General features: G+C 39.9%; 1 protein-coding gene across 7 annotated transcripts; it reads right to left on the bottom strand.

The window, feature by feature from the left end:
* On the bottom strand, positions 1–27,620 carry LOC103719405 (K(+) efflux antiporter 2, chloroplastic-like). 7 transcript variants are annotated; one of them, XR_605964.5, is made up of 21 exons: positions 27,283–27,616; positions 24,829–26,508; positions 24,448–24,616; positions 24,141–24,231; positions 23,487–23,623; positions 23,316–23,375; positions 23,107–23,226; positions 22,499–22,567; positions 22,079–22,144; positions 21,789–21,878; positions 20,699–20,803; positions 20,496–20,624; positions 20,037–20,246; positions 19,664–19,813; positions 17,303–17,385; positions 17,138–17,196; positions 3,146–3,212; positions 2,885–3,061; positions 2,647–2,703; positions 2,464–2,538; positions 1–269 (listed from the first exon to the last, which is right to left on the bottom strand). XR_605964.5 is itself a non-coding variant. In XM_008808622.5 (21 exons), exons 2-21 carry the CDS (start codon positions 26,454–26,456, stop codon positions 141–143), a joined length of 3,642 nt encoding a protein of 1,213 aa, XP_008806844.3. In that variant the 5' UTR covers positions 26,457–26,508; positions 27,283–27,620; the 3' UTR covers positions 1–140. The 7 variants fall into 7 exon arrangements, 2 of the variants coding, with proteins under 2 accessions (XP_008806844.3, XP_088568928.2); XM_008808622.5 differs by having other exon boundaries at positions 17,303–17,356; positions 27,283–27,620; XR_015974154.2 differs by lacking the exon at positions 17,138–17,196 and having other exon boundaries at positions 17,303–17,356.
* Between the last annotated feature and the right edge of the window lie 88 nt (positions 27,621–27,708).

Raw genomic sequence — 27,708 nt, forward strand, 5'->3', positions numbered from 1 at the left:
TTAGAAAACTAGCACAATTTTTTTTTTCATTAATGGAAGGCACTTACAACTTTCCCCATTTTTTCTATACAATTTTAGCTTTTGAAATGAATTATCAGCTGTACAGATTTCAAAAATTTTGTTATCACCCAGTTCCAGTGTTAGATCGCCAATGTTCCTTCAACAACTTCATTCTCATCAGGATCAGAAGTCTGAGGCTTTGGTTTGGAGTCTTTGGACATAACCTGTGAAAATCCATAACCAAGCGAGCTTCCACTTGTCTCACATAACTGCAGAAAAAAAAGTCATTACTGAATGGTAGGAACTCATTGCAACACTTCACTAATAAAATCTGAAGTTGCAGATCGCTATTTAATTATCACTTTAATGTGATTGCCAGCCTATTGATCAAGTGTTATACTTAGAAAGGTTGCCACGTTTACCTGTGACTCTGCCAAGTCACAAAGTCTCGAGTCACTATTAAATTGACCAAGTTATGTTTTTCTATCGTCTTTTCAAACAAGATTTAGCTGAATTTTAACTAAATTCAATGATATTCATGGTTCAGCTAACCTAAAACTCAAATCTTACAGGCTTTTTGATAGTCAAATATTGGATTTCCATCAAATGATTTTATGATATGTGGCACTCTAAACATGATTTTCTTTAAAACAATTTTTTGATTGTTTCAGTGTGAACGTTGAGAAACGATAAATCAAAGGCCTCCAACAATATATAGTGTATGTTAAGATGATGAGTACTTGGTCTCATGACTCGGTTAGGGTGTTGGTCTTATAAGCCAAAGTTGCAAGTTCGAGCCCTGCAGAGGGACCATTTTATTTTAAATTTTCTATATTAATTTTGATAGTGAGCCTTAGCATGATGGTAAAGTTGCTCTATTGTGACCTAAAAGTCATAGGTTCGAAAGCATGCAGAGGGAAGGCTATGTACATCTAACCCTCCCTAGACCCCGCAATGATGGGAGCCTCGTGTACTAGGCCGCCCTTCTTATATTAAGATGATGTCTAGTTTGTTTTGTTGACTTTTTTTTTTGGTTATTTTCTATTTTCACTTTTAGTTTATACACTTTATTGTTTATAATTTAATCAAAATTGTTGAAACTGACAGTCACTTCATTCATGCAAAACTAAAAATCAAACCAAAGTTTTTGAATGGTGGTGACTTGAGATTTTGATGACTCATCAGTAGGTTGCTCAAAAGGGAGAGCTTAATAATATACACTTTTTTGTATAATACACTGCCTCGTGTTTCTTTCTCTAAACTGTTGCAAGAAAGATGGGAATAGATAGAGAATACCATCCAAAAGGTACGACAACATCACTATCATTCAAGATACAGGTGTTTAAAAGTCAAAAAAGGACTCATTGGTCCCTGCGCTTCTACCATCCTAGATATTCAGAATTCCCAATTCAATACTTAGATGAAAAATTCAATGGAGAGTTATAGTTGTTTGATAATGGTTTGTTTACCAACTCAAACTGCATGCAAATAAGATAGTTTATCTACTTGTCTATTGGATTTTCAGATTTCATGGCAAGTCCGTCTCTTTATATAAGTTGCTCAGGCCAAGCTTACATCAGTTCATATAGAGTTAACACCAAGGAGCCAATTAAAGAACATTCTCAAACCTCTTGATTCATCATAGTTTAAACCATAAACACACAGATAAAGATGAAGCTTATAAAATATTATGTTCCTAATTACATCTAACATAATTATAAGAAGACCATTATTTGCAGTTAACAACCTTGCATCCCAAAAGTTTTGAATTGATATAACAGTTATACAGGGTGAATATTAAGCAAAATGTCTTAAACATAACCTTTTTTTATCGACAATGGATTTTATTAGCCATTATGACATATGACAATTCATAGCATTGATAATATCATTATTTTTATTACTATTTTTAGCATAACAATCTTTTCTGTCTAAACAATATAAATACATTCTTTTAAAGGACCAATATGTGGAATATTATTAAAATCCTGAAACACTAACAGTCTAAAATAATAGCTATCATCATCATTTTGACTCTGTATTTGCATATTGTAATAAGGGTGGATTTAATTACAGGAATTGGAAGCGAAGCTTTGGATGCCGGTGCAGGAAAAAGGTACCTAAACATTTTTATAATAAAAAAACACTACTGAAGTGGTTGCTGGAGGGAAATTCTAAAGAGCTTCCAAAGTGGATGCAGCACCCTGAATTGGCATATCCTGATAGTTAGAGGCTGAAACAGTTTAAATGGCTATTATAGATATAATGCTACCATAGTGAACTACTCTGTCCATCCATGCCTATTCTGTCACAAGAAAAAAATGCAATAGCCAAATATCTTAATTTTGAAAAGGACCAGAAGAAAAGAGCAATTCAGAAATTGAAGCCGTAAAAATTAAGGAAAAATAGAAGGCTCGTGACTGATAAATTATATGGGGACACAAATGGTAATGCTTGTGTTACCTCTGTAAGCTCAGAGAGATGGCGGGTTCGGAACTCATTGATTGTTGCTGCAATATCTGCCATGGGCAACTTGGTCTGCACAAGTAGCAATCGGAAGATAAAGACAAATGAAAGCAATATTCTGTCACTTAGAAACTGGGGAGCCATGTCAAACCAATAACAGCAATATTTGTTCTTCTTTACCTGTGCAAGGACAGCAGCTGCTAACTGGAGACTTGGTTCCAAGGTCTCTGGGACAACCTTGAGAGTTTTGAATATTCAATTTGGTTAGAATAATATACAAATTCTTGTTGATAGTTAAATATTAGATGGATTCTTGGAGTATATTCTATTTCTGATTCAGGTTAAGATTTAGTTAAGCTGGTCTTGGTTTTTTTTAATTTAGCCTTGGCATGGAATTGTTACTGTATGTATCACTTACCGCAGTCGCACCTGCCTTCTCCAAATTAATGCCATGATCAACGTCATGGGCCCACACGAATGTCTTTACATTTGGAAAATACTTGCTCAGTGCCCAAACAGTTCTATAATTTGCACCAGGAGTATCTAAAGTTATAGCAGCAGCACAAGCTCTCTCAGCCCCAACTTTATGAAGAATCTGTCAATAATTATTTTCATAAAGATGTCATGCAAAGTAATCAACATAGTCATTATGTTCTAAAATTTGAGAAATTTTTCTTGCCTCCCGGCTCCCTGCATCCCCAAAATAAACGGGAAGATCAAGTGCGCGTCCAACAGCGACCCGGTCACTGGTAACAACAATGTAACATGGGAAAAGTTTTAGAATTTTTCCAAATGTAAAAAAAATAACTCAACAACTAAAATTTAAGCCAAAAGGAAGAAAGATCTTTTTGTTTGTGGAACAGATGAACCATTTTATTTTAGGAACCGGTAAAAAAAAAAATCCTTGTCAAATATATCAATTAATTGAGCAAGCGATAAAAAGTTTTGCTCCTCTTTTACCCAGTTACCCTGTTAGGATGTAGTGTGGTTGCATTATCAACATCTTAATTCTCCTAGCTGCAAAAGTGAGACCTATTGCAGACATTTTACCTATAAAATAATTGTCACAGATTGTTAAAAACACTATGCAGTGCTATAGTGAAAACAGTTGAAGTGATATTATGGGGAGCATAAGGATGCATTATATTGGAATACCCTTTTATTCGATTTGGGATTAATATATTTATTTTAACTTATTTTTGCAATTTATAGTTTTTTGGGCCTTTTTAATTCCCTGGTATTGCTACTCTTATACTTGATAGGCAGAATAATTTTATCCTGTGGGTGACCGATCTTAAAAGATTTGTTGTTAAAGACTTGTTGCCTGGCCTTGCATGGGGAAAGACAAGAAAAAACAACCATAATGCAATGTGATATTTTATAACAAGAAATGTGTACACAACAGTCTACTTAGATATGAACTCCTTTTTGATCTTGTTAACAATACCAGAACATTGAAAAGATTTATTAATGAAGTTATAAATGATGAATTACCAAGTGCTGCCCTCGAGAGAGTTGCACCAAACACAACAGTTTGATACATCTAGAGAAAGTGAAAACACATTTTCAGCAGGACTCCTAAGATGGTAGATGGCTTATGTTACTACCATATATCTAACCATTGCTAGAGAATGACCAAGGGTTGATGACAGCTGCAGTTTTCAATGAAGAGGCATTGTGCCTGATAAGATCTTTGAGAGGTCCAAGACCATATAATGTTCAAGGCACCGACTTTTGAGCAGGCCAAATGATAAAAGGTCTCAAAGTGATAGAGCAAGCAAAATTCTGATGTTTGCTAAGTAGAAGAGGATGGAAAATAACAGTAGTTTGTGAAGGTTCAAAATGGGAAGGCGATACAAGCCTATTATTGCTGGAGGAGCACTTAATCCATCTAAAGATTGAAAATGAAACTTCTGGGAGCATAGGTTCAATATCAAGGTTTGTTGCGCCAGGCCAAACTGGAGGTACGAGGCATATTGTACCGTACCAGTTCAGTATTGATATACAGTACAGGAGGCGCATCCATGGAATGCCGTACCGGCCCGTACCGGCCGGTACCGGCCTCGTACCGGTGCGAACCGGCCCGGTACGATTTTTTTTTTTTTTTTTAGAACCACAGCGCCGCGCGCTGTGGTTTTTGAAACCACCGCGTACCGGCCGGTACGGGACCGGTACCAGCCGGTGCGTACCGGCCGGTACGGGACCGGTACCAGCCGGTACGTACCGGACCGGACCGGTACCGTACCGGTCCGGCCGGCCACCGGTACGCCGACCGGTACCGGTACGGCGGACCTTGGGCGCATCGATACTCCGTACGCTGGAAAAATTTTGTACCGTAGCGTACCGACACAGTAATAATGTGGCACTGATACGGGGTCCGATACCGAGACGGCGAACCTTGATCCAATTAGCTGTAACTATGCTAAAGAAAACCATGGGCAGATAGTGGGTGGAGTCAATGGCTCATGGAAAGGGGTTCTTGGTGACCTATGATGTTTTCACACAGATATTTGATGGCTTACAGAAGAAAGAAGAGTGACACATAACTCATGCTATACACAAGATGCCAAGTTGCCAGCCTCATAGCTAAACTTCTCAAGAGGGATGGGAAAATAACCTTTTTTTTCTACACCACCTTTCCTTTGATTTAGAACTTATTTTTGGAAACTAAGATAAGTGCTTGAACTCTGAACTTGGAATATACTGATTGATTTGTTCTTTGTTATACCAGCAACAATTTCTGAGCAACATCCTTTCCGTAAATCTCCTCTTAAAGCAACCCAAGAAAGCCGTTCGAAAGCTTAAGCCAGTATTATTTTGTTCGTACACAATCAACGGAGGCCTCCCCGACATATATTGCAACGTCTTCAATAGCATGCTCTTACTTCGTCTTTCCCTTAATAAGTTATCAAATTTAGTGCACTCTTATGTCTGGGGTCCTGCCTGATAGCGGAACCGTTATGTGACATGGTCGAATATAAGGAAATCTTGGATGCTCCCCGTTTGTACTGGGATGCCAATTGGGATTGGTGGATCAGGATTTCCTCCATCAGATCAGGCATAATCAACAGACCTGAAACCGATCGATCTAGCCATGAGCAGGTTGAAGAGAGCTCTAACACTCACAGGTATCTGAGCAATTCTTCCTGTTGCTTTTACAGAACTTCCTTCTTGTATCATCAAACCATCACCCATTAATACAACGCCAACATTATTTGATTCCAAATTCATTCACGGCTTTCCGCTTTTTTCTAGCGACAACAAAGATGTTCATCCCTTGGACTTACGTAGATCAGCTGCTTGTGTAGGGTGTATCATATATTCTGAATATAAAGAAACTGGGGAGGTCCATGTCAAATCCAGCTTGTCAGACAGAGAGATACAGACAAGACAAAGACACACACACACACACACACACACACACAAAGGGAGCTCTATTATCTAGCTATATATCTATGTATGATAAACTATCTCATGCATGTTTTGTTAGTAAAAGAAAAATCTATAAGAAGGCTACTCTGAACAAGAAGATATCATTACAGGTACTAGATCCTATTTGAGAGTGCATTGAGATGACAAGAGATGGACAGTGGCTTTTAAAGACAAACAGGAGCATGAGATTTCTGGATATTTGTGTTGGGAACCCGCCCATGCCGCTGATATTTCAAAAATTTTTCAGATGGCAGCGGAATCGGCATGCACGAGTTCGACGTTCATCTCATGAACGTTGTTTCGAGACCTTTCGTAATTAGGTAAGAATTAAATCCTTTTAAAACTAATAGGAAGATCAAATCTTCACCTTGCGCGGGTAGATGATCACCGCGAATCTGAATTCGTGGTTTTGGAAGAGGGTTCGTTTGAAGCCGTTCAAACGTCCGGCCTCTACGGGTATCCACACGAAGTAGAGAACCGATCAAAGCTTTCTTGTCTTCCCGGGGTGCTAGCTCCCTTGCAAAGACTCCTTTGATGGCTGATCTCTTCTCTTTCTTTCAACTCTTGAAAGTGCTTGAGAGGAGGAAGAAGAAGAAGGGACTCAAGGAAGAAGAACACAGCTTCTGCAGCCTTCTTTCTTTTCCCTGCGTTGGAAGAAGGATTGGAGGAAGAGGATGACGCCAACGCTTGGACTTTGCTCTCCCTTTGCTTGCGGCTGAACCAAGAGAGGAGGGGGCTGGTGGCGGCAGCAAGAGGAGGAAGAGAGCTCTTGGCTAGGGCGCCGGCCTCATGCCTCCTTATAAAGCCATCTAGGGCTCCTACAATCTAGGAGCCCTAGACATATTGCCTAAGAGGGAAGGGGGGCGCCGGCCCTTCTCTTCATGCCGCACTCAAGGAGAGGAGGAGGGGCGTGAACCCTCCTTCTTGTGATGCCCTAATCCTCTTCCAAAGAGGATTGGGTGCCTCTCTTATGGTTTAATCCCAATCCAATTAGGATTAGCCAAATTGGGTTCAATCTATGCTAGTCCTAATCCAATTAGGATTTGAATGAACCATGACTCAATTGAACTCTTCAATCCTAATCCAATTAGGAGTCATGTTGATTCATTAGATTAATAATTAATTTAGACTTAAGGAATCCTAATCTAATTAGGATGTATTTAATTTTAGTCCTAATCCAATTAGGACTCTATTTGAATCCGAAGTCCTAATCCAATTAGGATTTCTAGGAATCCTACTCCAAGTAGGAATCCAATTTTAATTCAAAATTCCTAATCTCATTAGGATTGTAGGAATCCTATTCCAAGTAGGAATTCCAGTCCTACTCCAACTAGGATTCCCAGCCCTAATCCAATTAGGACTCTAGGAATCCCTCCCGAAGTAGGATTTGTGTTTAAGTCTAATTAATTAATTCTCTTTGTTTCTTCTTCAACTTCTTATCAATCAAATTGATTTCTTGTGATTCCTAATCACGATTTCAACCATCGGATCGGTCAATACTTCTAGTGTGTGTGACCCCATAGGTTCTATTCTGACTGGTAGTGAGATATATTGTGATCTCTATCACTATATCATTGAAAACTCCTTTCAATGGGTTGGAACGATTCCAACTCAACTCATTAGGGTTTATCGATCATCAAGATAATCCCTATGAGTCCCACCATCCACCAGTGACACCTAGCAGCATGTAGTGGCTACCCAGCAGAATGGAATGATGAACCTCTAGGTGCAGTTAACATGTGATACAGTCCTACTATCGTGGATCCCTACAGGACGGAGGTCATGGACAACTCGTCAAACCCCATCGTCTGTCATATGTCAAGATTTATTCGACTCGAGTTCGATAGTGAGAAACTCTTTCTCCACTGTGCATACTGCCCCGGCCGAGGTCTTACGAACTCAGTCTTATAAATCACATAGGATCTCTCCTTATCTATCAAGGTCGATAGATTCCATATAGGTGCATACCCTACTCCTACAGTGAACTTACTGCAGCCAATCTACACTGCATGGACCCATATGGCTAGGGACCATGTATGTGTGCAGTCAAACTACAATAACCCCACTGTGAGCAGCCGAAGCACCGCAGGTCAAAGGACCAGTCACACTACTGCAACATCAAGCAAGTCACTGACGAGTGGATAGACATCCAAGTGACTTCTTGTATTGGTCACGCTCAGTACCCTTGTTCTCTAACAAGCACCTGCACTATCACTTCAGTGTCCCTACACTGTGGACTCAAGTCTCGTCCATCCAGAAGGAGAGTGATCTGTGCACTGATCGGATCGATCACCGTCCTCGTGATGATCCTTTGATCAGGAGCATTTAGAAATTAATCACCAATGATACATGGCTCAAATTCTCAACTCTTGAGAATATGTATCATCATCTTATTAATTTCTTGGACGATTCATAGACACATAAACAATATGAATGAAAAGATGCCTTTTATTTATTCAATAATAAATAGTCAAGTACAAAATTATGTCCCTAGAATCAACAATGTGTCAGCCAAATTGGCTTCTAGGGCATACATCTAACAATCTCCCACTTGCACTAAAGCCAATTGGTCATATATCTTAGGCCCATCTTCTCAAGGTGGGCTTCAGTCTTTTGCTGACTCAGCTGCTTAGTGAAAGGGTCTGCCACGTTATCCGCGGAGTCTACTCTCTGCACCTCTACATATTTCTTCTCCACATAGTCGCGTATGAGGTGAAAGCGCCGCTCTATATGCTTAGACTTCTGATGAGACCTTGGCTCCTTAGCAAGGGCTATGGCGCCATTGTTATCGCAGTAGAGTGTTATGGCATCTGATGTCATCACATCCAGCTCTGCAATGAATTTCTTGAACCAGAAGCCTTCCTTAGCAGCTTCAGAGGCGGCGATGTATTCGGCTTCCATAGTAGAATCAGCAATGATCGGTTGTTTAGAACTCTTCCAATTCACCGTACCACCATTGCACAAGAATACGTATCCAGATGTTGACTTCCTGTCATCGACATCAGTCATGAAGTCTGAATCTGTGTACCCTTCTACCTTTAACTCTGATGATCCTCCAAAAACCAAGAATAAATCTTTAGTTCTTCTCAAGTACTTAAGAATATTCTTCACAGCTGTCCAGTGTTCTTCACCTGGATTCGACTGATATCTGCTTGTGACACTCACAGCAAGAGCTATATCAGGTCGTGTACATAGCATGGCATACATGAGGCTTCCTATTGCTGATGCATAAGGAATCTTGCTCATGCGTTGAATCTCCTCAGATGTGTTGGGGCACATCTTCTTGGAGAGATGAATTCCATGCCTTAGGGGTAAGAGACCCCTCTTGGAGTTTTCCATGCTGAACCTCTTCAGCACCTCCTCTATGTACATCTTCTGTGAAAGGCCAAGCATCCTTTTAGATCTATCTCTATAGACCTTTATTCCCAAAATATAGGATGCTTCCCCAAGGTCTTTCATGGAGAATTCTTTTGACAACCAGACCTTGACCGAGGTTAACATGGGAATATCATTCCCAATCAGGAGAATGTCATCTACGTACAGTACGAGAAAAATGACAGCACTCCCACTAACCTTTTTATAAACACATGGTTCCTCTTCGTTTTTGATGAAATCAAACGTTTTGATTGCATCATCGAAACGAGTGTTCCAACTCCGAGAGGCTTGCTTTAGTCCATAGATGGACCTTTGCAGCTTGCAGACCTTGTGATCTCCATCACTGGAAGTGAAACCCAAAGGCTGTTCCATATAGATATCTTCATCAAGATATCCATTCAGGAAAGCAGTTTTCACATCCATCTGCCAGATTTCATAGTCATGAAATGCTGCAATGGCAAGCAATGTCCGGATGGATTTTAGCATGGCTACAGGTGAAAAGGTCTCCTGATAGTCAATACCTTCGCGCTGACTATACCCTTTCGCCACAAGCCTTGCCTTATAGGTCTCTACCTCTCCATCCGAACCTATTTTCCTTTTGTAGATCCATTTGCATCCAATAGGTACAATACCTTCTGGTGGATCTACTAAGGTCCAGACTTGGTTGGAATGCATGGAGTCTATCTCTGACTTCATAGCTTTCAGCCATTTCTTGGAATCGATATCAGATATCGCCTCGTTGTAGGTTTTGGGATCCTGTATGTGATCCCTATCTCCCACTAGGAACATTTCCTCGGTATCCTCTTCTAGTATACCTAAGTATCTATCGGGAGGATGGGAGACCCTACTAGATCTACGAGGTGGTTGAGGGACATCGTGTACTGGCTCCTTATGAATAGGTTCTATAGGATCCATGACTCGTTGCTTTTCAGAGACTTTCTCTTCAAGCTCAATTTTCCTCCCACTGCCTCTATCAAGGATAAACTGATTTTCCAAGAAGATGGCATGACGGCTCACAAACACATTGTGATCCTCTGAGACGTAAAAATTGTATCCTAATGACTCTTTAGGATATCCTATAAAACGAGCACTTATGGTCCTAGCCTCTAACTTGTCCGCCTGTAGTCGCTTGACGTGGGCCGGACACCCCCAAATCTTGAGATGACCCAGACTTGGTTTCTTACCATGCCATATCTCATACGGTGTGGTAGGAACGGATTTAGAGGGAACTCTATTCAATAAATAAATCGCTGTGAGTAAGGCATCTCCCCAAAGGAACATAGGTAAATCAGTGAAGCTCATCATGGACCTGACCATATCCAATAGGGTCCGATTTCTCCTCTCTGACACCCCGTTGAGTTGAGGTGTACCCGGAGGTGTCCATTGTGAGACTATGCCGTTTTCTTTGAGATAGTCCCGGAATTCCCCACTAAGGTATTCTCCTCCCCGATCTGATCGAAGAGCCTTAAGAGGTTTTCCAGTTTGTTTTTCTACTTCATTCTTGAACTCTTTGAACTTTTCAAAGGATTCAGACTTGTGTCTCATAAGATACACATACCCATACCGTGAATAATCATCGGTAAAGGTAATGAAGTAAGAATAACGTCCCCTGGCTAGCACATCGAATGGGCCACATACATCTGTATGTACTAGGGTAAGTATTTCAGTGGTCCTCTCCCCATGTCCTACAAAGGGTAGTCTAGCCATCTTTCCTTGAAGACAGGACTCGCAAACTGGATATGACTCGGAAGTCAATGAACCTAAAAGCCCATCTTTATCCATTTTGTTCATTCTATCTTCTCCAATATGGCCAAGTCTGAGGTGCCACAAATATTTTTGGTTTATCTCATCTCTGGATCCTTTGGCACTCACATCTTGCTCGGTAACATTCACAGATACATCCATATGTAAATGGTAGAGACTGTCAATCATAAAACCACGTGCGACTATTTTATTTCTTAAATAAATAGAACAGCAGTCTTTGTCAAATGTAAAAACATGACCTTCCTGTGCTAGACATGAAACAGAAATCAAATTTCTGCTAGCAACAGGTACATAATAACAGTCTCTAAGTATTAAACTAAATCCAGACGGTAGTCGCAGATGGTAGGTGCCCACAGCCACAGCAGCAACTTTTGCCCCGTTGCCAACCCGAAGGGTTACCGCACCTTCCGCCAGCCTTCTACTTTCCTTTAGACCCTGCATGGTAGTGCACAAATGAGCACTAGAACCAGAATCTATAACCCAACTAGAAGTAGAAGAAACCGTTAGATTAGTTTCAATAATGAGCAAGTCTATACCTTCTGAAGGTGTGTCACCTTTCTTGTTCTTTAGGCTCTCGAGGTATGAAGGACAGTTTCTCTTCCAGTGGCCTTCGACATTGCAGTGGAAACATTTTCCTTTGTCGTTAGCCTTTTTCTTTTGAACTTCCTTCTTTGGCTTCTTGTCTTTCTTCTGCTTCTTTGCAGGCTTCTTTTTCTTCCAAGTAGACTTTCTCTTGGAACCAGAAGTCAACTCAGCAGCGAGGACATTGCCCCTTGAACCTTTCAAGGCTCCCTCAGCAGTTACCAACATGTTGATTAGTTCAGTCTTAGTGCATTCAATCTTATTCATGTGGTAGTTTACTATAAACTGACCAAATGAATCAGGAAGTGACTGTAGGATCAAATCCACTTGCAATTCCTTGTGCATGTCCATACCGAGCTTCTCAAGCTCCTCTAGGTCCTTGATCATGGTCAGACCGTGATCATGGACAGACTGCCCTTCGCGCATCTTCGCTTTGAAAAGCCTCTTGGACACTTCAAAACGAGCTGTGCGACTCTGCTCACCATACAACTCTTGTAGGTGTGCCAGTATGTCCCTAGCAGTCTTTATATTTTCATGCTGGCATTGGAGTTCATTAGACATAGATGCCATCATATAGCATTTTACTCTAATGTCATCGTCCAACCACTTTTTATGCATCTCACGCTGAACATCAGTGGGACGTGCTGGTAATGTGGGGATATCTGAATCGAGTATATAGCCTATCTTCTCACAGTCCAAAACTATTTTGAGATTTCTAAGCCAGTCCTTGTAATTGGTTCCGGTCAGTCGGTTGGTCTCAAGAATACGGGTCAAAGGGTTTGAAGCCGACATTGTATCTGCAGAGAGTAAAGATTCTAGTTAGACTCTTGTACTTGATCCTAATCTGTCCTAAGGTCTTTTAGAACAAATATGACTCCCACTATTTTCTCGAATTCCTCACACTCCCCTGGTAGGAAAACGGAAATCCCACACGACTAGGGTTTCTAGTGGGTACTGCGGTCCCACCAATTCACATGCCACCTCACCTAACAGTTATTGGTGACACATAGATGGATGAGTGTACAACTCTTGTACAATGCTTCTCAAGCATGTTGCAGTGCAACTTGGTCTCTAAGCCATGAAGACCTCACCTAACAGTTATTGGTCCCATTTCTTAGTTAAGTCAGACCCACCGTATAACCGTAGGAATAAAGTCGTCATTGGGTCCTCACCTAACAGTTATTGGTGCCCAACCCCACCTTTACCCTACAACATCTCATGTCTATAGAGAGGTCCAGCCCCCCAATGCAACTTGACCACTGTATCCAGCCGAGACAAGTCAACATCAGAAAGGCCTTAGCAGCTCTACTACAGTGGAAGACCTATTGACTTAATATTGGTTAATCAGGTCTTAGTGTTTGCAACTTGAGCCTTTCATAAGAGGTAATCGAACAATTGGCCAGGTAAGCAGGTGGGAGGCTCCCCTTACTCAGAGAGTAAGGTCCTAATTAAGTAACCACCTTTCATGCTTTCCTAGACACCAATTAGATCAATTAATCTAATATGACTTGCTCATGTCGGTTCACTCTCGACTTGATTGAGGAGGTTTTGATTTAGGTCTCAATTGGGTTTGCTACATCACATGTAGACCTATCTACCCGACTCTCATTCACATCACATGCAAACGGCGCATTGCAGGCAGTTATAATCGCGGCAATAATTAAAGCTAAACTTTAACTAGGTGATGATCATGGATTCTAATTAGGTCGTATTACAAGCACATGCACATCAATTGATCAAGTGGTCTTCAACTCTTGAATTGGTTCCAAGCCTCCTTGATTCGATCCTTGATCAACCCTTGATCCCATCGCCATCAACCGCTTGGATCACCTTTCATCTCATGCCTTTGCTTCAACTTGATCGTTGATGTACATCACATCACAGAAATACAACCAGATGTAAAATAAAAATAAAAATAATTTACATCTCCTTTTAGGAGGCACGCAGGCCTCTCAAAACATCAAATAAGATGCATGCAAGCATCTGAAAAATTACATGACATCGCAGATCACATCGCAGGTCATTACATTTGATACCAAAAGGGGTTGAATCCTATGATCATCACCGTATGCTACAATTATAATTTTCAGATCTGAAACTTAACTGATTATATCATGACATAGGTCGCTGATCATGCTAATCATGATTCTAAACTTTGTAATCCCATTAACAATGCAATTAGAATCATCTTTTTATCACATAAAAATCAGCATGTAAAAATCAGCACCCCTGAAAAATCTGCATGCAGAATTTTTCAGCATGCATGATCATTTAATTTTCAGATCTAATATGCCTTTAGATATTTAATTCTTACCTTAATCTACGAAGCCTAGGCTCTGATACCACTGTTGGGAACCCGCCCATGCCGCTGATATTTCAAAAATTTTTCAGATGGCAGCGGAATCGGCATGCACGAGTTCGACGTTCATCTCATGAACGTTGTTTCGAGACCTTTCGTAATTAGGTAAGAATTAAATCCTTTTAAAACTAATAGGAAGATCAAATCTTCACCTTGCGCGGGTAGATGATCACCGCGAATCTGAATTCGTGGTTTTGGAAGAGGGTTCGTTTGAAGCCGTTCAAACGTCCGGCCTCTACGGGTATCCACACGAAGTAGAGAACCGATCAAAGCTTTCTTGTCTTCCCGGGGTGCTAGCTCCCTTGCAAAGACTCCTTTGATGGCTGATCTCTTCTCTTTCTTTCAACTCTTGAAAGTGCTTGAGAGGAGGAAGAAGAAGAAGGGACTCAAGGAAGAAGAACACAGCTTCTGCAGCCTTCTTTCTTTTCCCTGCGTTGGAAGAAGGATTGGAGGAAGAGGATGACGCCAACGCTTGGACTTTGCTCTCCCTTTGCTTGCGGCTGAACCAAGAGAGGAGGGGGCTGGTGGCGGCAGCAAGAGGAGGAAGAGAGCTCTTGGCTAGGGCGCCGGCCTCATGCCTCCTTATAAAGCCATCTAGGGCTCCTACAATCTAGGAGCCCTAGACATATTGCCTAAGAGGGAAGGGGGGCGCCGGCCCTTCTCTTCATGCCGCACTCAAGGAGAGGAGGAGGGGCGTGAACCCTCCTTCTTGTGATGCCCTAATCCTCTTCCAAAGAGGATTGGGTGCCTCTCTTATGGTTTAATCCCAATCCAATTAGGATTAGCCAAATTGGGTTCAATCTATGCTAGTCCTAATCCAATTAGGATTTGAATGAACCATGACTCAATTGAACTCTTCAATCCTAATCCAATTAGGAGTCATGTTGATTCATTAGATTAATAATTAATTTAGACTTAAGGAATCCTAATCTAATTAGGATGTATTTAATTTTAGTCCTAATCCAATTAGGACTCTATTTGAATCCGAAGTCCTAATCCAATTAGGATTTCTAGGAATCCTACTCCAAGTAGGAATCCAATTTTAATTCAAAATTCCTAATCTCATTAGGATTGTAGGAATCCTATTCCAAGTAGGAATTCCAGTCCTACTCCAACTAGGATTCCCAGCCCTAATCCAATTAGGACTCTAGGAATCCCTCCCGAAGTAGGATTTGTGTTTAAGTCTAATTAATTAATTCCCTTTGTTTCTTCTTCAACTTCTTATCAATCAAATTGATTTCTTGTGATTCCTAATCACGATTTCAACCATCGGATCGGTCAATACTTCTAGTGTGTGTGACCCCATAGGTTCTATTCTGACTGGTAGTGAGATATATTGTGATCTCTATCACTATATCATTGAAAACTCCTTTCAATGGGTTGGAACGATTCCAACTCAACTCATTAGGGTTTATCGATCATCAAGATAATCCCTATGAGTCCCACCATCCACCAGTGACACCTAGCAGCATGTAGTGGCTACCCAGCAGAATGGAATGATGAACCTCTAGGTGCAGTTAACATGTGATACAGTCCTACTATCGTGGATCCCTACAGGACGGAGGTCATGGACAACTCGTCAAACCCCATCGTCTGTCATATGTCAAGATTTATTCGACTCGAGTTCGATAGTGAGAAACTCTTTCTCCACTGTGCATACTGCCCCGGCCGAGGTCTTACGAACTCAGTCTTATAAATCACATAGGATCTCTCCTTATCTATCAAGGTCGATAGATTCCATATAGGTGCATACCCTACTCCTACAGTGAACTTACTGCAGCCAATCTACACTGCATGGACCCATATGGCTAGGGACCATGTATGTGTGCAGTCAAACTACAATAACCCCACTGTGAGCAGCCGAAGCACCGCAGGTCAAAGGACCAGTCACACTACTGCAACATCAAGCAAGTCACTGACGAGTGGATAGACATCCAAGTGACTTCTTGTATTGGTCACGCTCAGTACCCTTGTTCTCTAACAAGCACCTGCACTATCACTTCAGTGTCCCTACACTGTGGACTCAAGTCTCGTCCATCCAGAAGGAGAGTGATATGTGCACTGATCGGATCGATCACCGTCCTCGTGATGATCCTTTGATCAGGAGCATTTAGAAATTAATCACCAATGATACATGGCTCAAATTCTCAACTCTTGAGAATATGTATCATCATCTTATTAATTTCTTGGACGATTCATAGACACATAAACAATATGAATGAAAAGATGCCTTTTATTTATTCAATAATAAATAGTCAAGTACAAAATTATGTCCCTAGAATCAACAATGTGTCAGCCAAATTGGCTTCTAGGGCATACATCTAACAATTTGAGGATGAATATCATATGAATGATATATTTTGTTGGTGCACTTATGATCACAGCCGGCACCCAAGAACAATATTCATCACCTTTTATGACTGGTTAAAAATTATCTTAGATGATGTGTCCTAAATTTCAACATAAGAACAATTGAAGTATCATGTGCCAGTTGTGTGCTGGCCTGGCACCAGTACAATATGTATGTTGCTGCATCCTGCCAGCGCTTGGCATGCACTAGCACAGCAGCATGCCCAGTACTGACATATGGCTGGTACTGTGCTAGTGCAGCATGCTGGTCAGCCACTCATCAGGTACGAATCTGCCCTATCATGCCATGCTGACCGAAATATAAATCCAAGAACATAATACACATTTAATATATACATATACATATACATAAAATGGATAAAAAAAATAATTAATTAACAACCAATAATACAGAGAATTGTATTCATTGGTGACAATCAACAAAAATACTGGGCTCTAATCAATACAACGCATAGATACTTAATTTTCTTTCAAAGCATGTATATTGTGTACAAGCTTAAAATGGGATTTTAAAATGTACCACCCATTCAGTGACCATTTCAGGTTCTAAAGGCCAAAGAAGGAAAAAGGAACGTTTCAGAACAGAAGTTCATTTCAGAAAAAAATATCAAATCACGAGGCATTCTCTTTTAAACATTTTCATTGAACATTACTGGTGTATACAAACCAATCTCCTTATCTGTGCATGTGAATGCATGTGGATCGTATACATTCATGTCATGAATAGCATGATTGACAGACATCACATTCCAATTTTACCCGCATATTCTACGGGAAGGTGAATGATACCTTCTAACATCAAGAGCAACAAATGGAATTAATCTCTCTGAAAGAAGTTGTGCTATGATCTGACAAAAATCAGTAAAAACAAATTACACATAAAAGTAAATAGATTGGGACTGATTTACTTAAAAAATGATAGCAAAATGTCAAAAAGTAGAATAGCGAAAACACCTGCCCAGCACGTCCAAATCCACATATGATAATATGGTCTTGCAGGTCGTCAGTCTATACATACAACCACATCCACAATATATCTTAAAGATGTAGGATGAGAAAGCAACCACATTATAATAAGAAAAATGATATCAAATGTTAAATATATCCAAGAAATTTAGACATAAGTAACAAATATCTAAACTTATTCAGATATCAAACAATTTCTGGGAGTAATATAAATGCAAAACATACAATCCTGAGCATTAGCCAACAATCAGAACTGGATTATTGGCTAGAATCATACATGCTAATAAATGTCATCTTTCCATATTGGAGCTCAACGATAATTTAACAAAATCCCCATTAAAGAATCCACAGCTCTACAAAGAAAACAATGTGATGAAAAATTTACTCACATTTAGCCCACAATACTCATATCTCATAGCAAACAAGTTAAGAATTTAAATAACATAAACCCAACATTATGCACCTACTAATATTCTAAGTATACACAAAAAAAAGGGGAAAGACTACCTGAATGAGACCTTCTACCTTTGATAACAATTTAGCAAACCAAGCTCAATCAATGTAATTACAGTACCTATGGGGTAAGATGCAACAAATTTTTATCCAGCATATGATTAGAAAAGCCATACAATCAACTTATTAAATAAGTTAGAACACCACATCGATCGATAGTAAGTTCAATGTGCAAACCAAGATCTATACTATTTTTACGATAAATATTTCCTTCTCATCCCTCCTTTTAGCATACAAATCCCAAAGTTCTAAAATATTTGTCCCTTTAGACATGCACATGCATATGAAGTATGGTCAACTGTGCTGATACCGGGCACCGGACCGGTTGTCCGGCGGCACGGGTTGGTACGACCCCATGTCGTGCCGTGCCGGGCCTGTACCGACATAGTAGAAGAGGCGAGGGAGAGGGCAAATGGAAGAGACTGAGAGAGGAAAAGAGAGAGAGGAAGAGAGAGGGAGGGAGGTCGGCGGAGGCTGGAACCCAGGCAGTAAGCAGAGGCCACGGCCGTTCCCCTGTTTCGTTCGAAACAGCGGCTAACCGCTAAAAAATTTGCAATTTTTAAGTGAAATCGGCAAACGATTTACCGACTTTAATTAAAAATCGCGAAATTTTTTAGCGGTCGGGCTCGGGTGCCGGCCTCCCTCCCTCTCCCGCTCGCTCTCTTTTCCTCTCTTTCCTTCTCCTTCTCCCCCTCCGGCAATAGATTTCATTTCCGTTGCCGGAACCCTATGACCGGAACCACCTAGTTCGGGACGGTTCCGCCGACCCTGATATGAAGCATGTATGCATCTGTATGCTTGGCTATATCTTTGCCAAATTATTAATGCATCAGAAGTTATGTTTATCTCTTCTTTGACTGAGAAGAGGCCTTCAATATAACACTTATTTTTCTGTTTGACACTACAAGAACACAAGATTTGGCATTTTAAAACCTGGTATGTGAATATCTGAATGTTCATATGGAAATTATATTGTAGCAAATACCTTGCATTTAAATACACTTAATCTTTTGGACTGTTTTGATCAAAATATTGTACTTAATGCTTAATAAGGACTGCACTGAATACTGAGAATTTCCTCCTCAACGAAGTAAAATATTTAAATTCTTCTAACCTCTAAGCCCTTCAACTGGATAGTTAAGGTAGGAAAAAGATTGCTTATCTTTTTAATTTTGTTCCAACATCTGTTTTGAGCTTAAAGGAAAATGACTCGTTTAACATCATGACCATCATGATGCAGATGTATTAATTATTAAAGCTATAGTCCACATAAACAGTCCACAGCAAATCATTGTAAATATTTTCAGCTTGATTTTGCATTTCCATAGAAATTTAGTTATGTAATATAGCACAATCTGTCCTTTTTTCTAATATAACTACAAAAATTGATTCTTTGTACTTATGTACTCTGCCTTACCAAGTCCTATCTTCTTCTTCAAGCTTAATGGTACATAATCTCCAAGAACTCCATATTTATCACTGAGTATCCATACCTTGATCAACATTGCTCTTAAGCTTAAATCAATTCACAGAAACTTGATTCACAAACATCATCTGTCTTTGTTTCTTATAAATAAAGTCCATGTCCATAAAACCTAACATCAGCAATTTTCCTTCCCAGATATATTGAGGTCAATGAAGCATTTATACAAGCATATTAAGCTAGACCAGTGTTTTTTCGCAACATATATTTCTCATTTCCAAATAGATTAACAAGTAATTAACCATAAGAAAAGCAGTGACCAGCCTGAATCTTGTGAAATATAACAAAATGATGGAACTTAAAATACCAATCTGCCAACTTAAGAATATAACAAATCAAAACAGGTGTTATACCTCACTTTCTACTGGCAACAAACTTCTGACATCATTCTGCTCGAATCTAGATGCAAGAAACTGACCTCCAGCTGCTAACCATGGCGTAAGAGCCATTGAGATACCAACAACCAGGAACAACAAAGATGAAAGTTGAGAAGATAGTATACCCTACACAAATGGGAAAAACAAGAAGTTAAGCTTTCACTATGTCCCCCCACCCCCCTCAAAAAAAAAAAAAAAGTTCTCTAACTGGGCATCTTTCCTTTTCTTGCCTCAATATCGTATTTTTAGTTCTTGCAAGTGCAACATGTTGACTCTTAATGGAGATGCTGACACATGCAAGAATACCTAAAAATACAAGAAACATTGTGTTCAGTTTAAAAACACCAACCTGATTTACAGCTTCCCCAAAAGCAACAAAGGCAAATTCTCCACCAGGTGCAAGCAGAAGACCAACTCTTATTGCAGCTATACTTGAAATGCCAAATACTCTGCCAACTAAGACAACCAGTATAGCCTTTCCAGCAATCAAGAAACTTAATGTCCCAAAAATGACCAAGAAATTTGAAATTAGTAGTTTTGCATCGATAGACATTCCAACCTGAAAAGATAAATGGCCGAGCAGGAGGGTGATGTGTTAAATCTTAAGTGAATGGATGCCAATATTGTCAATGGTATCATTAGAAAATTATAGAAGGTGATCTGATTAGGTCAGTGTAAATAAAGATTACAACATATAAAAGGCAGTAAAATTAGCAAACAAAGAAAGTACAGTGCAAAACTGTAATTACTGTAAATACATATATGACAAACTATAACATCTTATCAGGTGTCAACAAAGAGAACTTACTGTCATGAAAAAGAGACCTAGCAAGAGGCCACGATAGGGGGCGATATCTGACTCAACCTGTAAGGAAAATTCTGTCTCTGCTAACAGGAGACCAGCCAAGAATGCTCCCAGAGCCATAGAGAGTCCAGCCTGGCAGGAGAAGAGAAATGCAAATTATTAGTTGGAGGAATTGCTGGAAGAACAAATGCTATGGCTGCACTTACTCGTGCTGTAAGAAGACTAGTTCCCAGAATAACGAGGAGTGTATTTGCAGAAAAAATCTCCGCATTCTGGTTTTCTGCAATTTGCTTATATATTGGCCTAAGGAACTGTTAGAATGCAATATTAGATAATTGTCAGGTTAATGCATCTTGTAATTGAACAGATAAATGAATGGAAATTCTGAATTTCTACAAAGCTGAATCATTGTCATGTGCAATTTTGAGCAAAATCGACAAGCATGTTCAATAGCTTGTTCTGACAGTTCAGTAGCTAAATCACTGTCAAGTCAAGGTTACATTTATCATGTTCTTTTTCATGGAAATAGCTTGTTCAATACATTCAGATGTAGTAAATATTTAACTCAATCAGCTAATTATAGCCTTTGCAAGGTCCAATCCTTGTGTGATAGCATTTAAATTGTCAGAGAACTATGGAGATGAAGAAGTCCAGCAATTTAAACTGGTGATGGTGCAATCCTTACGAGCACATATCATGTTGTGCCATGCCAACGAACATGCCATTCCACGACAAAAAGGAAAAAAAAAGAATTTGAAAAGCCCTTTTAAATTTAAAATATTAAAAAAATTGATAAGTATCATTCTGATCTACACCAGCTTCCAGTATTGGTCTTGCATGGGCCAGCACTTGATGTCTATGTGACTACCACAGAAGAAAGACTGGCAAAATTCAGCTTATCACCAAAAAATACTATGCATAGAAGCACAGGTAATTATATTAGCACAGGCAAGTCTAAACTTCCAAGAATCAACAACGGCAGTATAATACAGAGGACACATAGTGTTGTGCTGAAAATTGGAAACCCATTAATCTGAGGTACCAAAAATCAAGATTTCAAGCAAAACAAAGTTCCTAGACACACATACATACATACATATGCATGGATGCATGTGTCCATATGTGCATGTATGTATCATGTATACACACATTTTTCACCAACCAATAGACACCCCTTTGACACAGACAAATATGCCGATCAAGAGATTGGAATCGATGAATCATGGACAATATTAACTTTCATATTCAAGTCTGCCATTTCAAATGCAATTTTAGATTTCAAGGGACTAGCCTTACCAAGTGCCCTCCAGCAATTATAGCAATGATAGCAACTATTGCCTTTACAGCAGCTACTCCAAGCGCTTCTGCTAGTGCTTGGAAACCAACCTGAGAGAAGTAAAAAAGGTTTGCTCACGTATAAATAACAAAAAAGAAGTACAAGGAGCAATGCATGACTGCTATTTTTAAGATATCAATCTAACCAACCAGCATAATTAGAACAGCAAAAACATGTGTGCATATAGAAACATAGTAGGATACTGACAAGCGGAAAATCTCCAAGTAGAAGAATGAGATGAGAAGGTTACCCCTCCTTTGGAAGAATTTGGTGAAATAAGAGGTATGAGTATCAACAAAACCACCACTGCCAAGTCCTGGGGGAGAACAATGAAAAAGACTGTCATCAAAACCACTGAGCCATTTTAACTATACTCCAAAGATGCAACCAACTTAGAATTTTTTCAAACAGATGCGATAGTCAAGGCCAGGAAGCATAATATCTTAACATAGCATTTTTCGTTCATCATAATCTCATAAGAAAAACTGGAGGCAAACAAGCAGCAGTAGGATGGAATGTGAATTAGCATCCTATCTAGGAACAGACAGCCAAATATAGCTAGGAAAAAAGATGTGTCACAATTTAAGAACAGTTTCACTGTCACATTAGCATTCAATGGCAGATAACCAACTCAGTGAAGGAAAGTTTGGTCTTGCCAAGAAGAGGATACCTGAAAGAGTAATACAGAAAAGGTAGCACGACCATGGCGTGATGTGCTCTCCCCTCGTTCTTGCAGTACCTGAAGAGGTACAAATGGATACAAAGATAGTTACTAGAACTTCTACATAATAGGAACATTTTATTATGCAATTGAGCGGTGTATATACATATATAAATATACACACATATACATATACGTATGCATACATACATGTACATACATACACAAATGGAATATCAAGTATGCACTAGATTAACAGAGGATTCACAAATGAAACAAAATCAGTAGCACAAACAAAAATGGAATATCAAGTATGCACAGTACCAGATGAATAACAAAAATAAGCAATACTATTTGGTTGAAATGATAAACTCTAGGTCAAGAAATAATAACAACACAAATTTACTCCTTTACTATAAATAGCGAAGCCAACTTTCAGGATGCAATATTGCAACAATAAACAGGATAAAAGAAACAGTAAGGCCAACTAACGAACTGGCAAAAAACCAACCAAAACATAGAACACAATGACTCATTAAATTGTTCAAAGCAAAGAAGAAGACTTGCAAGCATAAGCTAATACACAAAGAAAGTGAAGACAAATCATACATTGATACCTGCAAGACAACTGCTGTAGATGACAAAGCTAGACCATTACCAACGATAATAGATGCTGGGCCTGGTAGCCCAAAAACAAAGCGAGCAATTAAGCCAACTGCTACTGCAGTCACCAGCACCTGCAATTTGTCAATAACAACTAAGTGTAGAGAAAGAAATGCTTGCGCAGAATGACAGCTATATGAAGGTCACCAAACAATGATATTACCTGAGCCGAGCCCAGTCCAAAAACATATTTCTTCATCGAGCTGAGTCTTTCCACAGAAAGCTACAAATTGTGAATCAAGTATTTCAGAACTCAATTGACAAGTGGACCGTCAAGAAATGAACATCTAACAAGCAGCCTATATTAATTTGGTGAGAAATTTCAAGATAATACCTCGAGCCCAATATTGAATAGCAAAAATACAACTCCAAACTCAGCAATTGCCTTGGTTCCATGAACATGACGGATGATAGACAGCCCATAAGGACCAATTAGGATGCCAGCAGCAAGATATCCAAGTACAGGACTACCTAGAACAAGCCATAAGATACAACAGACATAACAAATGAAAAAAACACGCTTCAAATATGCATTTGAAATTATCATAATTTAAGTTCCCAGTGAGAGTTTCCAGTGTACATATATTCATTGAAAAATGGCACTATAATCGAAGGTTTTTATAGCATCATTCTATCAAAGGTCTGCCGTACCGTACTGATCGGCGTACCGGTGGCGGCCGGGATCGGCATGTACCGGTCCCATACCGGTCTCGTACCGGTCCGTACCAGTTTCATACCGATTCTCCAACGATCAACTATCAGTACCGGATTCCACGTTGATCCGGTACCGGTCCCAGGCCGGACCAGTACGTACCGGCCGGTACGGGCCGGTACGGCAGGCCAACCAAACTTGGGTTGCAAGAGTTAGAATACATTATCACAAAGATGTAGATGTCAAAATGAAATATTCACACAGATAACAACATCAATAAACACAAAATAGCAGCAGTATCTTATAACAGAATTTAACAAGGACAATGTTAGCTACCTCCAGGTATCTTCTGGAATATTGGTACAAATACAACACTGGCTAGTAGTAACCATAGTACGTCAAAAAGGGAAGCTTCTTCTTCTTTTATCTGGAAAGAAATTACAACAATCATTCAACATATTTATTAACATAAATGCAACATTTGTGTTATAGTTTCAGTATAGAAGTATCGAATGGCTATCCTGAAATTTGTAACAATAACTATAGATTAAAAATTGCAAGATATAGTTCACCAAGGAAATAATAGTTAAGCTGCTATAATCTGAGGGCTGATGCAAAATTAAGTACAAAAAAAGATATATACCTCTTCCTGAGGTAAGAGCTCCATAAGTTTTCTTATTCTTTTTGGAATCCATTTTATTGCTCTAACAACAGGCTTTGCAGTTGAAGTTACTTCTTCGATACCAGTAATTATATCCGGCTGATAAAGGATCTGAGATTTCCTCTCTGCTCGTTTATTGAGAAAAAAAACCCTGAGACACCAATCAAAAAGAAAGATTGCAATGTGAGAAGTTAATGACATACTGATTTTACACATGGTTCTTTGTGGTAGTACAGCCACTAGCATGTACAGCATATTGAAGTTTTGCAGAATAGCATGCCATATAGTCATAATAACAAAAGAGAAAAGAAACAACTTATAATGCAAAAATGATAAAAGTTAATGCTTTACCATAAAACTCACCCCATCCCAAGAAACAGTATGCCAACAACCAGCTTTGGTGCATGATTCCTTGCAGAGGTAATTAGCCTATGGAACACTAAGGCAGGTGTGACCTCTTTTCCTTCTCCCTTAAAAGAAAAAAATGATGCAGAAAAGAAACGAGATGATTTATTTAATAATGCTTTGGGAGCATTTAGAGGTGAAGAACTGCCCTTGGTCAGGTCCTTCTGTTGCATGTCCTGCTTCTTTGCCTGTGAGACATTCTTTGACTTTTCCATCTCAACCTCTGCTTCCTTCTGAGAATCCAAACTCAACTTCCCATTCCGTTGACCATCGATGTCATCAGATGATTTGAGTTCTTCAATGCTTTTAACAGCTATATCACCAGCCAACGAGTTATCATCAATCAACTTTTCATCTCCCTCTGTAGTACTATCACCTGCAGCATCCTTGCTCACCTCCTCCACAAAAGGAGGTTCTTCATGGTTTAGCTGCTCTTCGAAAGATGACGCTTGCTGCTCTGCAGCATCAGCAGAAACAATGGCCTTCTCGGCTCTCTGTAGTGCAAGCTCCGCATCATTCACGCGCTGAGTGGCCTCCAGTTCATAAGCCACCGCCTGTTCAGCCAGATGCATTATGATAGCCACATCCTCCTCAGCCTTCCAAACATCTAACTGAGCCTTCTCAGCAACCTCACTCAATCTGTCCACCTCCTTCTGCAATGCTGCTTTCTTGGCTTGAATTCTTCTCAATTCTGCCTCACAGTTTGCCAAGCATGCCCGACAATCCTCAGCCTCTTCCTGAGCAGATAAAAATGCTTCTTCCTCATTGCTCATAGAAGTTTCAGGTGATTCTGCTTGTTCTGTTTTGAAACTCAAAGCTCCAATTGCTAGCTGCAGCCTCGCTTCAGCCATGGAAAGAGCCATGGTGGCTTTCTGCACAGCTTCTTTAGCAATATACTCTTCATCGACAATCTCCTGAATGGTAGAAACAGCAGACATAACATCCCTCCGAGCACTTTCTGCTTCATCTTTTAAGGCAATTGCCATTTCGGATATCCTTTGTGCCTTTTCCTCAGACATTGTACTGTTAAGTTGAGCAGCTTCCAATTCCTTGAGAGCTTCTTGTAGCAATTCACTCAAATCCTCCGGTTGGTAGGTCTCCTTTTCCTCCTCTCCCAAACCATTTGGCTCTTCAACAGATGTGGATCCTGCACTCAGATGGTCATGTAGATGCTTTTGCTCATCTCCAGAAGAGCTTTCTGTTTTATCAACATCTTGAGTGTTACCATCAACACATGCCAAAGAATCATTTGTCTGGCACTTGAATAAAGCAGATGTGTTTGATAGTTTTTGAGGGTTGAAGAAATTAAAATCTAAAGATCTCTTCTGCTGAGAGAGATGAAAGAAATCACCAAAGTATCCTGCACGAGCTGAATTCCATGTCACACAACCACCAACAGATCCACACTTTCCCATCCTCCTCAAAGAACATGACTTATGGTAAACCCCAGTTTCTCCAAGAAAATTATAACAGCTTCGTCTACATCTAAACCAAGAACTCGCTGTCCTAGAGCTTGAACCAACACCACTAGTAAAGGCATCCAATTGCAGAAGACCACAGGCCAAATCCATCTTTCCACTCTCCATGAAGGTAAACAAAAACTCCACTTCCGATCCCAAGAAACCCGAATCAAGAGCCCTGGATTCCATCAGATGCAAGCAAATGGCACTCAAGAATTCCAACGTAACAGAAAATATACATCAGAAGAAAACTATAGGACAACAAAATCTAAATCAAAGGTGTTACATTATTTTGAATAATTTCACGAAGACATCAGATTTCTAATTCAACTTTCACCAGCCATCTAAAGAAACCCAAACCATATTCTTGATTGATCAGAAGCATTTAGAGTCAATAGTTTAAAAATCGTACAAAAATTCCATCAAAAAGTAAGTACGCAGAAGCCAAATTGAAGCATTAGCATCATTTGAAACAATTTATTGAACACATCAAATTTTAATTAAAATTCCGCCACCTATCCAAATAAAAGCCCAAATCGGAAACCTTAGATATCATCGGGCATAAAGAAACTCAAAATGGCAAACGATATATTATTCAAAGAAACAAGAACATGGAACCCAACTCAAAGCCGTTTTGACTATTTTCTCACCAACATCAAATTTTCAATTCAACACTCGACACCTATCCAAAAGAAACCCACGAATCAAGAACCCTCGATTCCATCAGACACAAAGAAATGAAAGCACATGCAAAGTCTCCATCGGAGAAAAACAAGAACACAAGAACCAAACCAAAATCCTCCACATCGTTTCGACTATTTTTCTTGAAACCATCGAACTTCAAATTCCAGGAAATAGCCGGAGGATCGATTCAGGAACCGTGAAATTGAACTCTAGAGAAAAGATTTAAGAGCAAGAGAAAGGAGAGAGGACGGGGGAGAGCGGGACTCACCGATAGAACGAAGCTGGAGGTGGCGAGATCGACGCCCCGGAGTCGGGGATTTATAGCGAGGAGGAGAGCGACCTTGAAAACATCGCGCAGGCTTCCCGTTGCTTCGCGTCGCGGTCGGCGATTTAGAGGACGGAGGGGAGTGGTCGCTGGTCAGCGAAAACCCACGGGGAAAAACTGAGCGGGGCTCCAGAAGAAAGGTTTCCCTCATTGGTACTGAGCCTCGTCACCAAGCACCCGGGCAGCGATGCAGCTCTTCTTTCACCTATTTACCTTCATGTCCTCCTTTCCGGGCGGACGCCCCGTTTGAGCGGCTGCAAGTTGGTTTCTATCCATCCATCCGCATACATACATGCATGCATGCATACATATTTATGCCTATACATACATACATACATACATACATACATACATACATACATACATACA

Source organism: Phoenix dactylifera, chromosome 16 (genome assembly GCF_051530095.1).
Source record: "Phoenix dactylifera cultivar Ajwa chromosome 16, Ajwa_hap1_PhDact_Kaust_v1.1, whole genome shotgun sequence".
NCBI lineage: Eukaryota > Viridiplantae > Streptophyta > Magnoliopsida > Arecales > Arecaceae > Phoenix > Phoenix dactylifera.

Coding starts and splice junctions, on each gene's coding strand:
- LOC103719405 (XM_008808622.5), bottom strand. CDS start 26,456: ATGGAGAGTGGAAAGATGGATTTGGCCTGTGGTCTTCTGCAATTGGAT. Junction 23,227..23,315: donor TTGGACTGGGCTCGGCTCAG/GTAATATCATTG, acceptor GACAAATTGCAG/GTGCTGGTGACTGCAGTAGC. Junction 22,145..22,498: donor TTTCTGTATTACTCTTTCAG/GTATCCTCTTCT, acceptor GTTCTCCCCCAG/GACTTGGCAGTGGTGGTTTT.